This window comes from Pelobates fuscus, chromosome 7, assembly GCF_036172605.1.
Source record: "Pelobates fuscus isolate aPelFus1 chromosome 7, aPelFus1.pri, whole genome shotgun sequence".
Lineage (NCBI taxonomy): Eukaryota > Metazoa > Chordata > Amphibia > Anura > Pelobatidae > Pelobates > Pelobates fuscus.
In genome coordinates, this window is record NC_086323.1 from 187,065,920 (window position 1) to 187,081,684 (window position 15,765).

Genomic DNA, 15,765 nt, shown 5'->3' on the forward strand with positions numbered 1-15,765 from the left:
AAGCTCATTTGAGCAGGGTCCTCTTCAACCTATTGTTCCTGTAAGTTTTTCTTGTAATTGTCCTATTTATAGTTACATCCCCCCTCTCATAATATTGTAAAGCGCTACGCAATCTGTTGGCGCTATATAAATGGCAATGATAATAATATAGAGAGAGAAACAAAGATGAAGCTGATTTGATATGATCCCTAGAGGGAAATATATGACAGCCTAAAATTAACTACTCAGAAAAAGCCTCTAAAGACATCCCTATTTTATTACATGCTACAATATCATCCAACAGCTCATAATAGTACAAAGATGCGTGCAGAAGCTGAAGGTGGGAAAAGAAGAGGGAGGAAAGAGAAAATATGAAAAAAAGGGGAAAGAAACAGAATCTTAAGATTTCAAATAAAAAAAAAAGACCTGCTAAACTAAGTTGTGAAATAAAATGGCTACTACAAAGATTCCAAGAAAAAAAAGATCTTAAAAAAGACACTAAACAAGGCAAAGGAGTATCAGCTTTTTTTTTATCTCCCTGAAACAAACAAGGTGGAGACAATTCACTATCAGAAGAATCTTTAATGGAGGATAGGAGAAATTCAACGTTTAATTTGCAAGAATTTATCAAAATCAACTCGGAAAGTCAAACTGAAACATTTAACCCCTTAAGGACACATGACATGTGTGACATGTTGTGATTCCCTTTTATACCAGAAGTTTGGTCCTTAAGGGGTTAAAAAAAGAAATTCATAATAGCACATGCCAATTAAAATTACAAATAGAAGAAATTGGTGCAAAAATAACCAAGATGGAAGAAAAATTTGAAAAAATGGAGTTCCAGTACAAGATGGTCACCGAGGTGCAAGAAAGAATAAAAAATGACGTAAACACCTTGGAACAAAGAATACATCTACTGGAAGATAGGCAAAGAATACAGAACATCAGACTGAAAATATCCCTGAATCCATTACTTATGAAAATACAAAAGAATTTGTACTCGAATTTCTTTTAGATTTAGACATCAACTTAAGAAAAGAAGAATGTGTGATAGAAAACATATATTGTGTGAGAAAACCGCCAAATATTCCAGAAATAAGCCTGAGCGATCTGGTAGTTTTCTTTTATTATTTTCAAATGAAACAAGCTATTCAAGCAAGTAGAGTGAAGAAACTAACAGAAGGAAGATTTAAAGATATTGTAATGTACCAGGACCAGGGCCGGATTAACATAGGGGCTGATGGAGCTGCAGCTCCAGGCCCAGGCCCATGGAATAGGCCCATTTAAAAAAAAAAAAAAAAAAAAAATTTTTTTTTTTTTTTTTTTTTTTTTTTTTTACACATTACTTACTTTGCCACCTCACTGGTATTTTACTGGCACAGCCGGTATTTGAGGCTGCCTGGCCATGCCAATATTGCAGTAATACCTACAATACAAATGCAGGTGTTTTTCTCAGAATAAATGGAGATTACTCTACAATACCAGCACCGGCCAGTAGGGGTCACTGTGTGTGGAGAGAGGCAGGGATAGGAAGTTACAGCATATCCCTGCCTCTCTCTACTACTTACTGATCCGTGGGGGAGCAGCTACACAGCACAGAGTCCAGACAGCAGCTCTACAGCTCAGGTAAGTGAGGGATGGGGGGAAAGGCAGCAGGGACACATGGGGACACTGAGACACATGGGGACACTGAGACACTAGGGGACACTGAGACACTAGGGGACATATGGGGACACTGAGACACTAGGAGACACAGACACTAGGACACACTGAGACACTAGGACACATGGGGACACAGACACTAGGAAACCTGGAAACACTGAGACACTTGGGGACACTGGGAGACCTGGAAACACTGAGACACTTGGGGACACTGGAAAACATAGGGACACAGACACATGGGGACGCTGTGAGACATAGGGACACGGAGACACTATGTCCCCATTTCTCCCAGTGTCCCCATGTCCCCCATCCAGTGTCGCTAGTGTCTTGGTGTCCCCATGTCTCCCAGTGTCCCCAAGTGTCTGTATCCCAGCCAGTGTCCCCTAGTCTCCCAGTGTTTGTGTTTCCATGTCTGTGCCCCTAGTGTCTTAGTGTCCCCAAATGTTTCAGTGTCCCCATGTCTCCCAGTGTCTGTGTTCTTAGTGTCTCAGTGTGCCTAGTGTCCCCATGTCTCCCAGTGTCCCTATATGTCCCAGTGTCCCCATGTCTATGTCCACAACTGTCCCCATGTCTCCCAGTATCCCCAAGTGTCTGTCTCCCAGCCAGTGTCCCCAGTGTCCACTAATCTCCCAGTGTCCCCTAGTCTCCCATTGTCTGTGTTCCCATGTCTCTGTGTCCCTAGTGTCTCAGTGTCCCTAGTGTCTCAGTGTCCCTAGTGTCTCAGTGTCCCCATTTCCATAAATGTCTCAGTGTCCCCATGTCTTTGTGTCCCCGGGTCTTTCAGTGTCCCCATGTCTCTTAGTGTCCCTGGGTCTCTCAGTGTCCCCATGTCTCACTGTGTCCCCATGTCTCACTGTGTCCCCATGTCTCACTGTGTCCCCAGTATCCTAGTGGCATGGGGACACACTGAGACATGGGGACACTGGGAGACTAGGGGTCTGGGTGACATGGGGACACTGACACTGTGATACATAGGGACACTGAGACACTTGGTGACTTGCGAGACTGAGACACTGGGAGCAATCCATCTATACAGCAGAATCAAACTGTGAGTAGTTTGTTGGTGATTTTACAGAATTGTCTCTGATGTCACTCCTCGTGATTATACAAATGATTAAGGCTGGTATTTATTTTCAAAAAAGGTGGCAACCCTAACTACTCTTCACATACTCTTGCTTAAAGGAGCACTATAGGGTCAGGAACACAATCATGTATTTCTGACCCTATTATGTTAAAACAACCACCCTGGCCCCTTCTTGACTCCCTAAATATAGTAAAATATGCTGCTGGATCTGCCTCTGAACTGACTGTCTGCTGACATCATCGGAAGTGGTGGTCTGAGCAAATTACAATACTTCCCCATAGGATTGGCTGATACTGTCAACTAGGCAGATCAGGGGCAAGCCAGCACAAGTCCAACATAGCCCTGGCCAATCAGCATCTCCTCATAGAGATGCATTGAATCAATGCATCTCTATGAGGGAAGTTCAGTGTCTGCATGCAGAGGGTGGAGACACTGAATGGCAGTGCTGTACACTAGGCAGTACTGCCACAGGAAGCACCTCTAGCAGCCATCTAAGGAGTGGCCAGTGGAGTTATTTTCTCTGAAAAGACAGTGTATATTGCAAAGGGCCTGAATGGAATGATTCTACTTACCAGAACAAATACAATAAGTGGTAGTTGTTCTGGTGACTATAGTGTCCCTTTAAGTTTGGAAGCTTAAGAGGGATGTATGGGAACAAAACTTGTGTGGACTGGCTGACAATAAAATTAGTTTAGGTAATGCAGACGTTGGTCTCTCTAACACTGTGGCATGTCCCCTTTCTTTTACACTTACTACATACACCTTTTCTCTGTCCCAGACTATATACCAGGAACTTCTGCCTGCTAGTAAGAAGGTAAGGAGACAAGTGGACCAGCGAGTGCTAGGGGACAGTCCTTAGAAAGCATGGAGTGAGCGCATCATTAGACACATTTATGTCAAGCTCAGGGTGTTGCCTGCATAGTATGCCCTTAATTGGACAGCCTGCATTATTGGCGGGCAGCCTGACATGCATTCATGCCAGGCTGTCCTTCAAATTCTTTGGACAGACATGTCCCCTTTTTGGGCATGTTCTCCCCTTTTGGCAGTTCTGGTTACGTGATTCGCACCAGTGGCCCACCCTTTTACCCAGCCCATTGACTTCCTGCTTCACTGGACACTGCTGTTAGGGGGTATGGATTTACTTGAAAAATGAAAGCATAAATTAGAGAGAGATTAGCATAGAGTATGTGTTTTCTTATAGATGAACCCTATGCATTTCCCTCCAGCACCATCTCCATCAGATACATGACGCTTGGGAGGTATGACTGTTTTAGTGTTTTTGGTCGATAAGATTCCGTAATTAGGCCCATCATAATTGTCAGCACCAGGCCCAGTGTGCTCTTAATCCGGCCCTGACCAGGACGTATCATTATATACAAGAATGTGGAGAAAGAAATGTATTACAACCCTGATACCACTTGAACAACACAATGTAAGATACTGATGGGGCCAAACAAATTAATAACAGTGTTCTGGAAAGACACTAAGATATATTTCCTGAAACAAAGGAATTGGAGGAATGGGCAAAGAAACAAATAAAGTGAGGGAACATGAAGAAGGGAGAAAAAAATAGAAGGAAATAGAGGAAGTTGCTATAATTACTGATTTAAAAGAAACTAAAAGAAATATACAGAGGAATATAAGAAGAGGGGCAGGAGAAGAAATAAGATTTTCTTTTCTTTCTCTCCTTCTCTTTTTAAAGTGTGTGTGTGTGTGTGTGTGTGTGTGTGTGTGTGTATATATGTATGTTTAGGGATAAGATAAATAGTGAGCTAGAAACTTAAAAATTTGAAACTCGTGAGTTATATGACACATATTAAGGAAGTAATATAGACACAATAAAATAGAACTGAAGAGAGAAGAGGAAAGTAGGGAAGTTTTCACAAATATGAGATATGATAAACAATATTATATATTTTGTTTTAATATTTACACAAGATAGATAATGAAATGTTTTAAACACTTCGCTTTGAAGATAGAAAAAAGATAGCTAAGACACTTGCCATTTGGAAATGGATAGATAGAAAAAGGGAAGGAACGAGAGAGGGGGAAAGGGAGGAAAAGGGGAGAAATAATTTAAAAAGGCACATAATATTAAAGGTAATATAGAATAAGTTTGAGAAATCTAATTTGTGTCATGAACGGGTGTAATTAATTAAAGGGTGATTATAAACCTGAATAGGTGTAAAGTCCGCTTTCCAATGTCGCGTCTACATTTGCCGCAGCCTCCTGTTCAGACTTGTAGATTTCAGGATTCTTTCATATAATGTTTTTTTGTTTTTTTTCTTTCTTTGGCCATAAATGGTGGGAAAGGGTTTATAAATAATAACTATTTGAAGTGCTGGTCCATGTCAACCCCTAAAAATACCCCTGCTTGGAGATCTTACAGAAGATCTTAGCTAGTTATATTATGGAGAATAATGTTAGATGTTACACTAAGAGGGGGCTTTTGTCACACTTTGTGTAAGTGAGGATGTATGCGGTTATCCCTTCCATAGAAGGGAATTTCCATGTTGTGTGATTGTTTTTTGTGTTGATCCCGTGAGGAGGACTGAGAAAGGGATGGGGAGCAAATAGGAATAGAATAGAATTCTGAAGTGTATTTCTATGAATATACAGGGGCTAAACACTCCATGTAAAAGAAAACTTCTTTACAAATTACTCAGACAAGAACAAATAGACATAGCTAGGATACAAGAGACTCACTGGAAAAGGGAAGAGAAAGTTAGATGGAAGTATGTATGAAGAAGTTATACATGCATCGGTGAAGGAGGAAAAAAAGGAGTCGTAATTATTTTTTCAAAACGGATTAATAATGAAATATTATATACAGAGTTGGATAGCGAAGGAAGATACCGAATTCTAGTATGTGGGATAGACTCAGTAACATATACCTTTGTTAATCTTTATTTGCCAAACGTATTACCAATAAAATATCTTAAAAAAATGGATAGGGTTGAAAAAGTTAAAATGGGAATATTGGTTGTCACAGGTGATTGTAATTGTGTCCCGGATATGGGGTAAAATAAGAAAATTAAAGATAATAAAAAATAAAAAAAACAACTAAAGAAACAATCTAAGATACTGGGAAATATTGTGAGACAATAATTTGTTTGACATCCGGCGAGTGTACCATGCAAATGAAAACGAATTGGGAGAGAATAGCTTAGTAGAACAGACTCAAAAAATTACAATAAGAGAGAACCTATGGGTGGATCATGGCTATAATCTGTTTGTATTAAAAGTCAAAAAAATATAAACCTTTTAGCACTTGGCGTTTGTATGACAGTATCCTCTCCAAAGTGGAACATCAAAAACACATCAAAAACAAATCAAACAAGTTAATAGAATTATACTTTAAAGAAAATAAAACTTAAGGAATGCCATATTCAAAGATTTGGTGTGCCTTCAAAGTTGTTGTGAGGGAATACTTGATAAAACTTGTAATTAGAATAAATAAAGAAAAAGGGGCCTCGAGGGAAGAGCCATACATAGAATATTACAAACTATCAAAAAATAAATAAAACCTTTCTAAACAGCAAAACAATAACACAACTAAACATTTTTTTGTTTAAAATCTATTAAATTGAATACAAATCTAGAAAAAAATGTAAGTGAACTATTATCAAGACAATAATAAAATAACAAAATGGTTAACCAACAAGCTGAGAAGGAAAGCCGGGAAAAATAAGATAACAGGTATTCAAAAAGATCCGATAGAACATAGAAACCCAAAAACAATAGACCTATTATGAGGACTTAAATAATATAGTGAAACAACCCGAGGAACTACAAATAAATAAATATTTGAAGGAAACAGAATTATCTAAATAAATAACACAGGAACAAAATAATAATATGAATGCCCCTCTCACTAAACTAAAATTTAAACTAGCCATCGAAAGGCTAGTACATTTTTAAGACCCCTGGTCCAGACGGGATGACCAATACATTTTAAAAGGTTTATAAAGATATATTGTGTGAACACTTAGCCAACGCTTTTCACGAGATTGTAGAAAAGGGTTCTAGACCTAAAGAAATGCTCTATGCAAATATAATACAATTCTTAAAAAAGAGAAAGATCCTTTGGAACTTAATAACTATTGCCCAATCTCTCTAATAAATGTAGACGCTAAGCTGTTCTCGGCAATCTTAAATAAGGTAAATAAGGAATATTTTACCTAGTTTAATTCATGAAGACCAGTTCGGTTTTGTACCCACTAGACAGGCAAGCGCTAACTTGAAAAGGTTGATGAATATTTTGGATTGGGGAGATAGATCGGGGAAGCCCCTTCTGACCCTGTCATTGGATGCAGAAAAGGCCTTTGACAGGGTCAGATGGGGATATATGTTCGGGGCCTTGGAGTCCATGTTTTTTGTGGATGGATGAAAACAGCAATTAAAACCATATACCAAACTCTCAGCAAAATGTAGTGTTTTTTGTTTTTTGTCTTGTGTAAATGTATATATGATTTATGATTTTTTGTCTTGTGTAAATGTATATATGATTTAGTTTTATGTGTAAAGGGAAAAAGGAGAAAGAGGAAAGGAAAAGGGGAGAGAAAAGAAGGGGGAAAAGAAAAACAAAGGGAAGGCAGGAAAATTTATTAAAGAGCATAATTACACAAAGAAAGGGATAGGATAAAGTAAAGAGGCTTCTCAAGATTGATTATATGCACTTAAAATTTCTCTCTCTCTCAAAAAAATAATAAAAAAATAAAAAAATAAAACCATATACCAAAATCATATGGCCAGGGTGGTGGGTGCAGATTTATGTACCGATTGGGTTACTTTGGGTAATGGCACCCGTCAGGGATGCCCGCTTTTGCCAATATTATCAATAATATCCATGGAGCCCCTAGCAACTAGGGTAATGTCAAACCCATATATCAGGGGGATTCTAGTAGCCTCAAAAGATCTTAAGATGTGCATGTATGCGGATGACACGATAATAACCTTGACCGACCACATTGCTTCCATCCCGCATTTAATGAATTAAATTGCCAAGTACAGTGAGATATGTAATTACAAGATAAATATAGATACATTTGTGGTTATGTTCAAAAATTGTGATGTCGATATAAAAAAAAAACTAATATTGGAAATGCATAGCTTTAGAGAAGAGTTTTGACTATCTAGGTGTTACGCTTTCTGACAAAACAAATAGAATTGTTGAAGAGAATGTTTTGAAACTGATTAGATCAACAAACCTAATGTTAAAAAAGTGGAATAATACATTTCTGAGATGGTTAGGTAGAATTAATATCACCAATGCTTATATTATCCCCAAGTGGACATATTTTTTAAAATTATACATCTAAAAACATACCAGACAGCTGGTTAGAAAGTGAAATGACCATGCATCAACCTTGACCAGCTGACAAATAGTCCTAGCCAAGGTGGCATGAATTTCCCCAATATGAAAAAACATTATGAGGCCAGTATAATCCACCATATCCAAATTCTAACTAAAAAAGAAGTGAGGGAAACAGGTTGGTTTATATTAGAGACCCAATTATTATAAAAAAAGTGATATAAATAAACTTGTCTGGCAAGAAAAAGGTTATCTGATATTGAAAGAAGTTAAAAACAAAATTATCTCCCCAATTGTTCCAGTGTGGTTTAAACTAAGAAAAAAGGAGTTGGAGATTTCAGAATTGCTCAAAGATTTATCTAAAGTTAGACTTGTGGAAAGAAAAGTAAATTAATGATGTAAATAATATTCTGAAAGAGGGAAGAATTAAAAATTTTGCAGCTCTAATGTTAGAATATAATTTACCAAAATCTGAAACATTTAATTACTTAAGAATCAAATCACTTGTCTCTAAAAATCTTGATAAGGGAAAAAGTAAAAATGCCATCTATATGAAACAAATTTTTGCACCAATGAAAATGTTAAATCTTTTAACAAAATGCTATATGTTGACCCGAACTATGTCACAAATTACTGTTATAAAACAGTTTTAAAAAATGGAAAACGGAGTGCAATATTAACATAGATGTTGGTGATTGGGGTAAAACCCTAGTTACAGTTAAGAAAAATGTCCAAAATATAATTCTGATTGAAACTTATTTTAAAGTATGTAACAGTTGGTACTTGGTTTCGACCAGATTAAACAAAATGGGCACTAGTGACTCAAATGTATGCTGGAGATGCTTGAGGGCGGTTGGAAGCTATCTTCACATATGGTGGAGCTGCACAAAAATCAAAACTATATGGGATCAGGTTTATAAAATACTGTATGATGATTGCCATCATAAGCACATGTATGTTCTGCGAAAATTGTACCACAAACCTTAACTCCCTGTTTTCTTTTCTGTACCCCCACCCCACAAAACAAACTTTTTCAAAATAAAGAATTTATAAAAAAAAATACTTTATGATATGGATAAGATTAAAATAAAAAAAAAGTCCGATAACAGCATTATTGCATATGGGTTGGCCTGATTTAGCAACATCAACTTATTATCTGGTTACACATAGTTTCCTGGCTGTGAAGATTCACATAGCGAGAGAATGGAAACAACCCATATAAATTAGTTACTATCAATGGGCAAAACAACTAACTTTCCAATTAAAGATGGAATCGGGTGTATGCAGGAGAAATAATTCTTCGGTCAGGAATACAATGATAAGAGAGAAATGTCTTGATAAAATGTTGGCATTTAATAAAATATGAGTAAAACATTCACTTTTGAGTTAGATAAGTCATATAAAGAAAAGATAGGAATTGCTCTCCCCTGTTTAGCCCCCTTTTCCATACAGGTAGAATGTGTCATGTATGAGTAAATGTTAAGTCTTCGTACGTTAATGTTACATATATTTTGTACTTCATTGTGTATGACAAAACCCAAAGAATATATAAAAAAAAAAAAGAGTGATAACTGTTTATAATTATCTGGGAGATCATCCTGTGGTGGGCTAGACCAGGTAAGATAAATTCCTGGTGTTAATTTCCTGTTTATAGTTGCTCCAATACCTGATACCTCTGCAAAATTAACATCCCCCATAACACTCAGTTACTATAGTTAACACTCAGCAACTATAGAAACATAGAATGTGACGGCAGATAAGAACCATTCGGCCCATCTAGTCTGCCTAATTTTCTAAATACTTTCATTAGTCCCCTGCCTTATCTTATAGTTAGTATAGCCTTATGTCTATCCCATGCATGCTTAAACTTTGTTAACTATCAGTACAACTCCCTGTTTTATATGTTTGTGTATTGCAGACAATATGTAGAAGATGCAACAAAGACGTTATATGCCCAGAAGGAAGTACACTTCAAGTGAGTATTGAAAATTGAGGCATGATATATATATTGATATTTTGCAAATGCTTCTCTGGAAATTATTTCATAAGCAATTTCTTTTTTCATCTTACTGACACTAGGGACCAAGCACTAACCCCTTGGGGTATAGTTAAGGGGTGACAGTATATCACTTTTTTTGCGTCAACTACATTGTTATGGGCAAATTAAAATATTGTATTTCTCAAACTGTGTACTTTGTCTTTAAGAGATATTGCAAACTGACAATTTGTTAGAAATTGAACATATTGTTTTTCATGCATGTTTCTTTAAGCAATAACCTTTCACCTATTTTCAGTTGATAATATGTTTACGCCATTTTATCCCAGATAAAATACAATAACAATAATGCATAAACAAGCTTAAAGGCTATGCTACGACTCTTTCAGTACATATTATACTGCGTTAACCCTAAATAGATAAAGATGTTCAGACTTTAAGATGCCATCTTGTTAGGGAATTTCCCATGACGTGTGCACCCCTACGTTTTAGTTATGGCCTTGTATTTTTTCCAAGTTAAGGGAGGTCCCTAGAATGAACAAGTGTTAGTTTTTCATATATGAACTATAGTAACCCTAAAATGAAGACACCTAAGGTATAAATATGTGTGCATTTTAAATGTTAACACACAGAGGAGAGATTTGGAGACAGAGACACTGTCGCACCATGTTGCGGAGCTGCAATATTATAATCCCAGGATCTCCGCTGGTAGAACACAATAATCCAAGTACAAAGCTGGAAGCAGGCAATATTCCCAAATCCTCCCAAGAACCAGACGGAACACAGTCTGAGAGTCAACTGACACTTTATTCAAAAAGACTGATATTTAAAGCAGGTCACTCAACTGTCACTTTATTAAAAAAACTGATATTTATAGCAGGTCACTTAACAGGGGTTTCCAAAGATGGGCAGCAGGGGTTTTGGTTGAGGGGACTGGAGGGAGACTACTGTTTCCAGGTCCTCCTCCCATCAGCCCCTGCTGTAACATACAGTAATGAAAACCACGAGGACATAAACCGTTACCTTTCTACTTCAAAATATACAACTTAGTCAGTTTTAATAGCAATGCTAACGGATGGGGAGGATTCGAACAGACATACACAGTACAGCATAAATTAAACATAGCCGGAGACGCCACACTATACCGGAGCGCAGTACACAACAGAAAATAGGCACAACCATTCTATCTTAGGCAGTCCCAAGTGGCTAGGTTTGCCACAATGCTCCCCCAGAACCAAGCCGGCATACACAGTCTGATCCCAACGGATCGGCTTGGGGATGTCCGGGGGAGTGCTCACAGATCATTTCTCAAGTTCTGTCTGTCTGGACAACCCATCGGCGTTACCATTCAGTTTTCCAGGGCGATAATGGATCGTGAAATCAAACGGCTGCAGCGCCAAACTCCAGCGCAACAGCCGGGCATTGTCTCCTGACACCCTGTGTAGCCACACCAACGGGTTGTGATCTGTGAGCAAGGAGAATGGTTGTCCATACAAATAAGGTTGTAACTTTTTGAGGGCCCACACCACGGCCAGGCATTCCTTCTCGATGGCGGCGTAGCTTACTTCCCTTGGTAGTAATTTTCTGCTTAAGTAAGCTACGGGATGTTCTCCGCCATCAGCTCCCACTTGGCTCAGTACTGCCCCCAATCCAAACATGGAAGCGTCTGTGTGAACAAGAAATCGTTTAGTTGGATCAGGGGCAGTTAACACAGGAGCCTTAGTTAATGCGGTTTTTAGGTCATGGAATGCCTGTTCACACTCTGGGGCCCAGTTGACCTGTCGTGGCAAGTTTTTCTTGGTCAAGTCTGTCAGGGGTTTGGCCAGGGCGCTGTAATTGGGCACAAATTTTCTGTAGTAACCAGCGGTACCAAGGAACGCCAATACTTGTGTCTTTGTCCTGGGGGTAGGCCACTTAGCTACTGCCTCTATCTTGGCCGGTTCGGGCCTCTGCTGTCCGCATCCTACCCTGTGTCCCAGGTACTGCACCTCTGCCATCCCTATGTGACACTTGCTAGGTTTTAGTGTCAGCCCTGCCTCTCCAATACGGTCAATGACCACACTAATATGTTTCAAATGATCTGACCAGGTCTGGCTATAAATGGCTATATCATCTAAGTACGCACAGGCGTACTCTTGGAACCCGTCCAGTAGCCGATCTACCATCCTCTGAAAGGTAGCCGGAGCGTTTTTCATCCCGAAAGGCATGACCCGAAATTGATACAGGCCAAACGGGGTGACAAACGCCGACTTGGGGATGGCCTCCTTGGCTAGTGGAATCTGCCAGTATCCCTTACACAGATCAATGGTAGTGAGATACTGGCCTCTTGCCATCCTATCTAGCAGCTCGTCTATACGGGGCATCGGGTAGGCGTCAGACACTGTTTTGTCATTGAGCCTCCGGTAGTCTACACAAAACCGTGTGGTGCCATCCTTCTTGGGTACTAGCACTACCGGTGAGGCCCAGGGGCTATCTGAATGTTCGATAACCCCTAACTGCAACATTTCCTCAATTTCTTTCCTCATGTGCTCCCTTACTGCTTCAGGGATACGATACGGAGTTTGTCTCATAGGGAGCTGTCCTGGGGTCTCTACTCGGTGGGTAGCTAACAGAGTGTACCCTGGCAAATTGGAGAAGGTAGCACCTTTTGCCGCAATCAACTCCTGTACCTGGGCACGCTCCTGGGGACTTAGCCGCTCCCCCAGCTGCACACCTGTATCGTTTTCTGCAGAATCTTCCTTTTCTAACATGTCTGGTAAGGGCAGATTCTCATAATCCTCAGTGGCTGGGGCACAGATGGCTGCTACCTCCTCTATTCTCTGGTGATAGGGTTTGAGCATGTTCACATGGAGCATGCGTCGTTTCCCTACCCCAGAGCACGGGCCGATCACATAAGTGGTGTCACATCTCTGTTCTACCACTTGGTATGGGCCCTGCCAGGTGGCCTGTAGCTTGTCTGTGCGGACAGGTTTCAAAATTAGAACTTTCTGTCCCACCTGAAAGCTACGGTCTCTGGCTCCCCTATCGTACCACCGGCGCTGTCGCCGCTGAGCCGCCCGGAGGTTCTCCCGTACGGTTTGGGTCAGAGCCTCCAAGCGGTCCCGAAACTCCAGCACGTATGGCACAATGGGGACTCCATCTGCACTGCTCCCCCCCTCCCAATGCTCTCTAATTAAGTCTAGGGGTCCTCTCACCCTTCTCCCAAACAATAACTCAAATGGAGAGAAGCCGGTAGATTCCTGTGGCACTTCTCGGTACGCAAAAAGCAGATGGGGTAAAAACCTCTCCCAGTCCTTATGGGACTCCCCAAATGTCCTGAGCATCTGCTTCAAGGTACCGTTAAAGCGCTCACATAACCCCAAAACAACATCAGCTGGTAACTTGTGCATCAGCCCCACCTCCACCATACCTTCCCCCGTACCCCAATTCAGATGTACCTTGGCAGTTGGTAGCCGGTACATGGCACCCCCTGCTACCCGGACTGCTACCGATCCCCCGGTATGTGCTGATCCTGACACCAAATGCGGGGCAACCAAAGTTAAGGTAGCGCCGGAATCACGTAGCCCCTGTACCTCTTTCCCTTCCAGAGTCACGGTCTGGCGATGTGGTTGTCGGTTGTCAGTAGCATGGATGGACATTACATCGTGCAAAACGCCCAGGGGTTCATCAGCCGACTCAAGCGGCACTCCTGGCAAAGTTGGCTCTGTATGATAATAATGGGCAGCTGCCTGCGGGGCCATATTCTGCCGGAGCTGATTCCAGCTCTGGCGGCTCCGGTTTTGGGTGCACTCCCGGGCCATGTGCCCCCATTGCTTACAGGCATGGCACTGGATGTTGGCCCTTCCATTATAACGGGAGTGGGGAGGTTGTCCCACAAGTGCTGGTCTGGATGGTGCTGTCGCTAGGGCAGGAGCAATAACTGGAAACGGTTGCGGGTTGGGTTTTGCATACCCTCGGTTATTATTTTTATGATGCCTCCTAGCATCATAATGTTGGTCGGCCAATCGTGCCGCTTCGGTTAGGGTGTGAGGATTTCGGTCATTCACCCATTCTTGAGCCTCTGGCGCCAGGCCATTACAAAACTGCTCCAGTAGCAACATCTGGCGTAACTCCTCCATGGTGGTAGCTCTGCTGGCTTGTATCCAGCCTTGTGAGGCTTGGTCAAGCTTGTGTGCCCACTCCGCGTGTGAGTCTTTGTCCCCTTTTTTCAATTCTCGGAACTTGCGCCGGTATGCCTCTGGGGTAATGGCATACCTTTCTAATAGCGCCTGCTTTACCTTGTCATAATTCTTGCTGTCCTCTCTGGGTACAGCCCGGTAGGCGTCTGCTGCACGCCCAGACAGTTTGCCTGCCAACAAGGGTACCCACATAGCTTGCTCTACATCATGCAAGTCACACAATCTTTCAAAATCTTGCAAGAATCCATCTATTTCGTCTTTATCCTCGCAAAAAGTTTTAAATGCATGATGTGGTATTTTTGGCCTTCCCTGGCCCACAGTTGAAACAGCAGCGGTTTCTGCTTGAGGTGAGAAGGCTTGATTCCTTTGCGCCATCACGTACTCCTGTGCATCCGCCGAAATTCTGGTCATAATTTCTGGAGATACTGGAGCGGGCCAAAATGCCAATCTTGTCCTCATTTCTCGTTCAAATGGGGTCTCCTCCATGTTTGCTGGGGGTGTAGCACTACGAGCTCGGTCTCCTTCCATTAGCTCGGCAATAAGTCTTGCTTTAGGCTTATTGCTGGCTATCTTACCCCTGGCTTCCAACAGCTCCTTTAACGTTTGCCGTTTCAATATGGTGTAGTCCGTCCCCATTCACTTCTGCATCTGTATCAATTGCCTTCTGCTTTCCAGTATGTCAATTCCAATTGTATAAACAGCGTTTTTCCTGCTGTACGGTTGGATCCCGCCGCTTGCCACCAATTGTTGCGGAGCTGCAATATTATAATCCCAGGATCTCCGCTGGTAGAACACAATAATCCAAGTACAAAGCTGGAAGCAGGCAATATTCCCAAATCCTCCCAAGAACCAGACGGAACACAGTCTGAGAGTCAACTGACACTTTATTCAAAAAGACTGATATTTAAAGCAGGTCACTCAACTGTCACTTTATTAAAAAAACTGATATTTATAGCAGGTCACTTAACAGGGGTTTCCAAAGATGGGCAGCAGGGGTTTTGGTTGAGGGGACTGGAGGGAGACTACTGTTTCCAGGTCCTCCTCCCATCAGCCCCTGCTGTAACATACAGTAATGAAAACCACGAGGACATAAACCGTTACCTTTCTACTTCAAAATATACAACTTAGTCAGTTTTAATAGCAATGCTAACGGATGGGGAGGATTCGAACAGACATACACAGTACAGCATAAATTAAACATAGCCGGAGACGCCACACTATACCGGAGCGCAGTACACAACAGAAAATAGGCACAACCATTCTATCTTAGGCAGTCCCAAGTGGCTAGGTTTGCCACACACCATATTATAATAATAATAATAATAATAATTAATAACAACAAAGTATTTAACCAGGAAAGGTACATTCAGATTATTCTGGTTTTTCAAGTATGTTTTCAACTAATGACTGAGAAATGTTGACATGTTCAAGAGAGTATGGTATTCTATTTAAAATGATATTGCAATCATATAGTTTAATCTTATAAACTGTGGTTACAACATCTTTGCAGTGCAGACATATATTAACATTTACGAGCATAAAAGTATGTATA

General features: G+C 40.8%; 1 protein-coding gene across 1 annotated transcript in view; it reads left to right on the forward strand.

Moving 5' to 3' along the window:
* Positions 1 to 15,765, forward strand: part of STAB1 (stabilin 1) — a 426,801-nt gene that overhangs the window by 195,905 nt on the left and 215,131 nt on the right. The window contains exon 36 of the mRNA XM_063426973.1: positions 9,958 to 10,014. Coding sequence (XP_063283043.1) covers positions 9,958 to 10,014 — 57 coding nt within the window. The remainder of the gene's footprint in view (positions 1 to 9,957; positions 10,015 to 15,765) is intronic.